Consider the following 9,252-nt stretch of genomic DNA (forward strand, 5'->3'; position numbering starts at 1 on the left):
GTGTAACATAAATAAACACGTAAAATAAATAAACATAAGTGTGAAACATAAATCTAATGAACACAATGTAAATAAACATTATAAACACGAGATGTAATGTACACAACTTAAATAAACATTAAATCACGAAATAATTGTCCAGCTCATAACTTCAACTCGTCAATTACACGACCCCCCACTCTTGGCTTGAGTGACACTAGTTTAAAAGCCCCATCTGTTTCAGAATAGAACATTGTTTCCCAACTACACTCACGCTCTTAAATTAAGGATGATGCCATGTGGCTCAAATGAATGGTGTTTTCACTACGAATGTAAACACAAATCTCGAAGTTTATGGTTGCTTACTACAGCTTATTTTTCATGGTGATATTTTCAAACAGATAATTTTGTTTTCAATGAGAGAAATAATAAAACTCCTGCTCTCAAATCTGTTGCATTTCATAAGATTTTTAATAATGAGAATTCTGGTGAGCTTGAAGTGAAAATTTGTGTTAGTTATTTATAGATATATTGTTTAGCAAAGGCAACGTGATTGGACTTAGTTCTTGTTACAAGCAGTGCATCATTACAGCAACCCGGAAATACAGGCTGTAAAGAGCCTGCTGCGCTTCGTAGTGTCGAAAACACCATTCATAAAGATTCAAAGGAAGAAAAGATGTTAAATATACAATATTCATAATACTACGGCGTATGTTCCTTGGAAAAACTTTATAGCGTATGGTTAACATAACAGTTATTAAGGTGTATCGTTCGAAAGTGCTGCAATGCAGTACGTACAACGTCTAGGCATGCTCTGATCTTGGCGAAGATTACATCACTCATCAAGCAATGTGATCCTAAAGTCCTATATGCAAGTAAAAAAGTAATTGATGAGCTGCAAGTTGTCGGGCTAAGTATATCTTACACATGCATCGAATTCAAATCAGGTGAGAACACTGTCTATTCCAGACGATTGATATCTGCATATTGAAGGCACTCGTTTACGATGTTTGCGCGGTGAAACTTGAAACCGGGCGTTGTCAACCATAAACACAAATTCTGCTCACACCCTAATACCAGGGTTGGAGTTTTTGCCGGCAAAATGGGTTTTTTGCCAGGACAGTGGCAAAAACCAAAATATCTAAATTGCTGATTAAATATTATTACAAAATACTTGAAACAAATTTAAATCAATCATAAGGAATAATAATTTTGATACATTACATGAAAAAATTATTTTTAACATATTAATAATTAATATAAAGGCAATAATTTTTAAAACATTGAAAGTTTTTAACCTCTTTTCATTTTAGAATCCTTAAATAAATGTTTTTTTTACAAATAAATAAATATTATTATTTGTATAATATTATTATTATTATATTATAAAAAATTATTATTTGTACAATAATTAACTACACATCTTGATAGATATTTTATGCTTTAAATTATAGTTATATTAATTTAAAATAAGTTCATTTCACTGGAAAAAAGAGAATAATCGCAAATTTTCCAATCAATAATGTTTTAAACTACTAAAATGATACATTATCATTTAATTATGTCATGGAATAATAGTTTTGTTAATTTTTTTGTAATTATTTATATTCATAGTATATATAATGTGTTTTTGTCCTCTCATCTTGGAAAATATAGGTTTTTGCCAATTTGCTTGGACTAAACCTGTTTTTGCCAGGACGGTTTTTACCGGTATTTACCATGGTTTTTTCCACCTGCGGCAAAATCTTGCCAACCCTGCCTAATACAAAGGCACATGTTCTAGAATGATGACCCATTAAATTTGACTTGTCCGTTTCGATTTGAAAATGCTTATACATTCTGAAATTCAGAATGAAACCACCCCAAATCAGCAGTCCTGCATTTACCGTAACGGTGGTGATGAAACCCTAACGTTCTCCATATAAAGGTCCGGCGTGAATTAGATTGTAAGCTAAACCTGGTCTCGTTGTTGTGGGACCTTGCGCCTTTTCATTTCTTTAGCTAATATGCTGAATCCGAAATACACTGGAAAGAGGCTTTCTAAGTACATGCGAAAAGAGACAGAGGATTGGGCTTCTAAGAAAAATGATGAGTGGGTAATTCTAGTTCTGTGTTTCAGAATAAAAAATAAAGTGTGAACCCACAATCATCGTTTAAAGTGTAGTGAAGAATGCAAAAGAATTTGCCCATTTTATTGTTCAGTTAGCTGGTTGTCCAGCAAGCTCAGCAGTTATTGAATGCAGGTTTTTAACACATGAACTTGTTTGGTCCAAACTGCGAAACAATTTGTGTCCCGAAAAAAATAAAAAGCTTGCTGAAGTTAATAGATGTTTTTTTAGAGGTTAATAGACAGAAGAGACTATTACAGAACTTTTAGCTAAATGTGGCATTCATTTTATTTTTACTTTGCCAAAATATCATTCATTAACGTAAATAACAGAATTTTCTTGTAAAATTTATATTATGTGATATCTTTGAGATTAAAATATTTTGGTAAAATACAAAGAGTGTTTCATTTCTGCTATGTTACAATATTTTTTATTATTTAAAATATATGTTTTCATAAAATAAAAATTTTCAAAAATGTATTAAAAAATTTTTTGCTAAACTTTTTAGCATGTAATCAAGATTATTAACTTAAAAATGATAAAGTAACTTGAGAAAAATATTTAAAAATGTATGGAATTATAATAATAACAGGAAAAAAAAAGTCGGTAAACCTACTCCCTTTTTTTTTATTTCTTAAAAAACCCTCTTAAATATGGGTTTTATTGGGGTTTTCTCTTAGATGTTTTTTTTTTTTTTTTGGTGACAGGTGTGTGGGTAGACAGTCCTATTGGAAAGGTCAGCGCTCTATCACCTGAGCCACTTTGTTGATAAATCCGAAGTGGATGATTTGAGTATCCGTTAGCTTAAGTTTAATGCTATTCTGGCCTATAGAATATATTTTACGTGTACCGCTCTCTGAATAAAGGCAGTTTAATTTTGATAACCATGTAAATTTCGAAGGCACATAATAAATAAAATCATTTAAATTTTGCATTTCAATATTCCTTTGGAAATTAAGGAATTTATCTCCGTTACTATAGGCAAATGCCTGTGTGACGATTGTACATTATTATTGACAAATACTTTGGTAACCAGAGGGAACGTGAAATAAATTTTGATTTCAGTTTAGTTAAAAGTTATTGTTCTGTATACTGAAATTGTGGACTAAATTATTAACTAAGAATTTTTTTAAAAAGATTTTCTGTTAAGATTTTAAAGTTACTATCTTTCGAATGTGTCCTCCAACATATTTATACCTGATTTGGTGCTAATTATACCTATTTAAGCAAAAAAATTTAAGATTTATATGTAAATCATACAAGCAAAATAACTTTGATTTTTCATTATTATTTATGGTACTTATCCGTTTTGGGAGAGTCGTTAGAAACTGTCGCAATAAATTTATTATGCTAGATAGATTTTATTACCACAATTAATTAAGCATAATTTGTGTCAACAATAGTTTAACTAATTTCTTACTGTTGACAATGGGACGGAAATGGAAATATGGGAAAAAGAAAGTATTATCAAGAGTTATTTTCAAATTTTTTATTTATTATTTACTTTTTTTGGAGTAAAATGTGTAAGAATAGTGAACTTTAAATTGCTATTAAATAAATAAAAAGTGCAATAAAATTCAGGTAAAGCTAACCTAAAAAATTTTGGAAAATTGAAGCTATGTTTATTTGAATTAAATAAACGTTTACTATGAATATTTATTTGAAAATTAATTATACATTTTACTTTAATGATCTTTTAATATATGAATAAAAAAGGTTTTTTTATTAAGTTTTATTAATTATGCCGTCATTTTAATGCTTCTAAATAATAAAATAAAACCTTATCTTTTGGTAATATTTTCCATATTGGCTAAACTATCAATTTTCATAATTCATAGCAATTTTATGGCGAATATTTTTTAATACTCAAAAAATTTTACAATTCTTTTTCAATCCTCATTTTTACTTTTTTTGTTACTAATATAAATTGAGATCATAGTAATACATATTCTGAAATTAATTTCAATCAAGACATAAAAAGAATGCCATATTTTGTTTGTTGTTAACGTAGCTTAATTTTTTCAATAATTTTTTAAGTTAACTTTATCTGAATTTTAGTGCATTTATTATTTATTTAATTGCAAAATAAAGCTCTTCCTTCAACATTTTACTACCAAAGAAAAAAAAGGTGAAAATGTTGCATTTTTTTTCCATATTTGACCACGAATATCGATTTTCGTCCCACTATGCAGCCCGTCGAAACGGATGAGTACGAATTTTGCATTTTAAAATTGTGCTTTCTTAATTTTTTGCCTCATTAATTATCTTATCTTTTTCAGATGACAGGAAAGAGCAACGTGATTCGTCTATGTGTAACTTTTGTGGAGAATTTTTTTCTCGGGCAAATATATTGTTGCATAAACTGACTCATACTTCAGAAAATGAGAGAAAAAAAGTATCAGGCAGTGTTTCTAAAGATGTTTCTAAAGCTGCCGAAAAACCATCTTATACCTGCAAGATTTGTGGTAAAATATACACTGTGCGAAAAACGTTTGTTACGCACAAAAATAATCACAGGCGAAATAAAAAAATAAAGGAAATGGGAATACACCCGTTTGATAAGAAAGCCTGTTTAAATTTGAAAGCAATGAGTAATGCCGCCATTTCTGAATCAAAGCCAGTCAATGACAATTTTAAAGTGAAAACGAAGTCAGTGAAGTCAATGATGAATCCTGATGTAATAGTTAATCCAATGGGTAAAAATGACAGCAATCGTAATTCGAAAGTAAAACCAGAATTGCCTCAAAAAAATATGATAAATCCTGATGTAATTGCTAATCCCATTAGTGTAAATGGCTGCAGTTCTAAAATGAAGTCAGAAATGCCAATGAAGTTCACGGCGTATCCTGTTGTAAGAGAAAAACCAATGTGTGTAAAAGACAACAATGATGATTTTAAATTGAAATCAGAACTACTAGGGAAATTGATGATAAATCTTGATCCAACAGCTAATCCCATTAGTGTAAATGGCGACAGTTCTAAAATAAAGTCAGCAATTCCAACGACGTTCACAGTGTATCCTGATGTAATAGAAAAACCAATCAGTGTAAATTACAGCACTAATGATTTAACATTGAAACCGAAATCGATAAAAAATTTTGATCCAACAGCTAATCCCATGAGTTGCACTGCAGATTGGGCACCACCAAAACCAGTTGAATCTCATAATGATGTTCCTCCTACAGTTTCACCCATTCAACTGGTTTCTGGGGATTCATCACTGACCAAGACGAGTCCTGCTAAGAAAACATTGTACCGATGTTATAAGTGTGATAAAACTTATACCAAAAAGAAAGCGCTTGTAAATCACAGAGTCAACCATATGCAGAATGTTAAGAAGCATAAATTTCTGTATTATGACAAAACAAACAAAAAGACTAAGAAAAGTTTAAAGGAAATTATGCAGAAAGGTAAAAAGAAGAATTGATCTGCGAATATTATTGGAAAGAAAATATTCATGGTGCAGTTGGTTGGTCTAAAATGATGTTTCTTTTGAAACCGTTAAGTTTTCTGTTTTAATTATACCACAATTTTTGTATTAGAAATTTGTTTTCTTATGCAGTAAATAATGTTAAAATGTTATTAAATATCTGTTTAATATTTTAATACAATACTAATTTATTTTTTCATGCCGTTCTTTACTTTTTTGTTAAAAGTAAAGAAGGTTCTTTGAAATTCTTTTATTTCTTAACGTTAACATTACCGCCAAATATATCTTAAACCATTTTATTTTTGAAAAGACATTTACTTCTTAGTTTATCAGATTATATTAGATTTTTTTGAAACCTTTTTTGATTGGGTGGGGGTAGTTATTTTCTTTTTAGTTCTATATTTTTCAAAAACTAAAAGAATGTTAATTAACTTTCATTTAAACATATTTTGCATCAAAAGAAATTATTGTTTAAAAGAAATATGTGCGATTATGTAATTTAGGAGATCTTATTTTATAATGTATTTTTAGGTTGGTTCAAAATAGTATTACCTTCGTAACAGTTAAATTATTTGTTTTGATAATGCCATAATTTTTTTGTATTAGCTATTTGTTCTCTTTTGTAGCAAATAATGTTGAAAGGTTATAAGATATCTGCTTAATATTTTAATTTCAAGTTCATATATTTTTCTATATCGTGTCTTACTTTTGTTGAAAGTTAAAAAGTATTTTCTTTGATATTTAATTTTTGACGTTAACACTACCGTCAAATACATCTTTAGCCATTTTATTTTTAAAAAAAACTTTTTTTTTCTTTGCAGCTTAAAATGGAAAATTGTTTTAAGTATTATCTTAGGGATATTAGGAATATTGCTTTAGGAAATATAGCAACAGTCATACAAAATTTAACATCAACATCGCCTTTTTTTAAAAATTTGTTAGTAAAATAAATTAAATGTTTTATTTTATATCTACAGCTGACAAAAAAAAAATGTTTTTAATCTCAAACTTTTGCTCGTTTTCGAATGTTTTTTGGCACCTTGATTCATTAAACTCCTCATTCACCTTAGAGCGCCGATTATCCGGACCAATCGGAACAAAAGCCGAACCAGATAATTAAAAATGCTGATAATTAAATAACTTTAAAAAATGGTTATGAGAATTTTTATTCAGTAATTTCTCTTCCTCCCACTTTTTGCAGTCTTAGAACTGGCAGTTGTAATAGAGCCTAATATAGCATGCTAAAAATGGAGTGTTTAAAAGATTTAACTTTTGTAACATTTTATTTTTTGCCAAATTGACCGACAAAACGTGTTTAAAAACGGGTATTTCACCGCCTTTTTCTAAGAAATTAATTTCCTTACTAAAAATTACCTACCAGTTTTCACCCGCATTGAAAGTAAAGAATGAAGGAGAGGCTGTTTTTAAGGTAGAAGACAAAAAAGGCCAATTCTTTTTAACCCTTTCAGATATTCTGAAAATAAAAAAAGCATATTCGCGAAAAACACATGATGTTTGAATGATCCGGATTATTGAACAATCCAGTAAATCGGTGTTCGGATAATTGGCGCTCCACTACTATTCTTTGTCCAACGAAGAGAAGATGATTAGTTATTTTCATTATCGAAGAAGGTTTTAGGCATAAAAGCTTTTTTGCTCAAAACTTCGATATATCTTTTAAAAAATGGTCATATTAAAAAAACTTCTATATATATATGTATCTTAAGAAATATCTATATATCTTAGAAGTGCATAGGTTGCTGCCGACTAAGTTAGATATTTTTTTGAGGAGCTTTTTGATCTGGGAGGGGTAAATACTTCTCTTTTAATTCTATATTTTTTAGAACTCAAAATAAGTTAGTTAAAAGAACCGTCATAAGGAAATTTTCTTTTTCCTAGAATATTATGGTTAAAAAGAAATGTGCGTTATTACTTAAAGAGATATTTTATGATTTAGTTTTAATTTAATTTGAATATTTTATTTTTAGCAAATTAATAATAACCTTTTCTTAGCAAATCTCTTTAGTTCCATAATTATTTTACCTTGCATAGTTCAGAGTTTTTTTTTTTTTTTTTTTGCTCGGTTACGTTAAAAGAATAGCGGTTCTAGTATATTTTGGGGTTATTAATCTTTATCTAAGTTTTTAATTATAAATTTGTGAACTTTAACATATTTTACGTAAGTAAGATTATATTTTGGGGCATTCATTAAAAGTTCAAATAATATAATTTCTAGTTTACAGTATGACTCATTCTTTATTAAACACTTGGTAAAACACTTCGTTAGCAGAAAAGGATTAATTGTTTTGCATTAAGCCCTTTTTTTTTTCTTTTGTGGATCTTAACATATGCTTATAAGTTTCATGATGTAGCATACCGAAATAAAGTTTAATTTCTTTCTTAAAGTTAAATGTATAATTTCTTTGATGTTTAATGATGCTGCGTAATCTATATTTTAAGTTTTCTATAATAGCTGCCAACTTTACTAATGTAATAATTGATTATATTGCGACACAATTGGCATTGAACTGAATTTTGTAAATTTTTCTTCCATAGTTTACAAATTGTAAGCAATGTATTTTCAAGTTATTAACTAGAATAAATATTTTTGAAATGTCTGTCAGTGTAATTATGTGTTTATAGTGTTCACTTATGATTACAGTTTTCATATTGTTTAACTTCGTTATCAGCTACTTTATATGAAGAATTTGGAGCGATATAATAGTACGCGACTTTTTTTTATTTATTCTATAGAGTGTTTTTAGTGAAAAGCAAGATTTTCATGTAAAAAAAAAGTTGCACTGGGCATTATCTGGAAACTGAAAGTACCTATCTGGATGCAATACTGAGGAACAGCTTAATGTATAAACGTGACCTTAGGAAAAAGTGTGCTTTATCGCTATGGTGCTCTAAGCTTATATATACTAGATCATACCAAGTCAAGAAATTAAGAACCATTATATATGAGTTTTATAATAAATTTAACTCAATTACAATACTGGAAAATTAAGGGATAAAATTACTTCAATCATCTGAAATCATGGAAAACATGATTCTGGGCTAAAAAGTTATTGAAACTGATTTAAAAAATAACAAAACTAAAATGATTATTTTTGTTGATGTTGCAATTATTATATATTTGAAATAATTTAATGGTTAAAAAAATTAAAAGCGTCGATTTTTTCCATTTAAATCTAATTTCTTTTGTTGCAATTTCTCTACTATGAACATTTGAATTTATGTATATAAATGTTAATGTGATTTATAAAATCATTTAAATGGCATCTATGTTCCGGCCATATATATATATTTTTTAATGCTTTAATTTAACTTGGCATACGCGCACAATTCACAATAGTGGATCTTTCAGTTATAGCACAGCGCGAAGGACACGACAGCTTTTGCGAGCGTAAAATTTGATTAAAAGCAAAAAGAAAGAGGTATCAAAATTGCTAATTTTTCTTAACTTGGACATTCCATTTTGGTGATCTGAAAAATAACATAAATAAACACGAAAGAAAAAGCCAAAACATGGTTTAAGTAGAAAAAATCATCATCATTCGAATGATCTAAAATATTATTCCAAAAACATTTAATAGTTTGTGGAATGTTAAAAGTTAAGAAGAAAAGAATTTTTTTTCTAATTCTTGAAATTGTAAAAGTACAATTTATAAGATACTCGAAATAGTTAAAATGTGTATACTTTCCGACGGCCATGTTGAAATAGTGGCTATA

General features: G+C 28.5%; 1 protein-coding gene across 1 annotated transcript; it reads left to right on the top strand.

Annotated features, from left to right (window-relative positions):
* The first annotated feature begins 1,985 nt into the window (after positions 1 to 1,985).
* LOC122269594 (zinc finger protein 23) lies at positions 1,986 to 5,514 on the top strand. Its single transcript, XM_043043469.1, has 3 exons — positions 1,986 to 2,075; positions 2,182 to 2,320; positions 4,367 to 5,514. The coding sequence occupies exons 1-3, from the start codon at positions 1,986 to 1,988 to the stop codon at positions 5,512 to 5,514; spliced, it is 1,377 nt and encodes a 458-aa protein (XP_042899403.1).
* The last annotated feature ends 3,738 nt before the right edge of the window (positions 5,515 to 9,252 follow it).

The sequence above is a fragment of the Parasteatoda tepidariorum genome, chromosome 8 (genome assembly GCF_043381705.1).
Source record: "Parasteatoda tepidariorum isolate YZ-2023 chromosome 8, CAS_Ptep_4.0, whole genome shotgun sequence".
Classification (NCBI taxonomy): domain Eukaryota; kingdom Metazoa; phylum Arthropoda; class Arachnida; order Araneae; family Theridiidae; genus Parasteatoda; species Parasteatoda tepidariorum.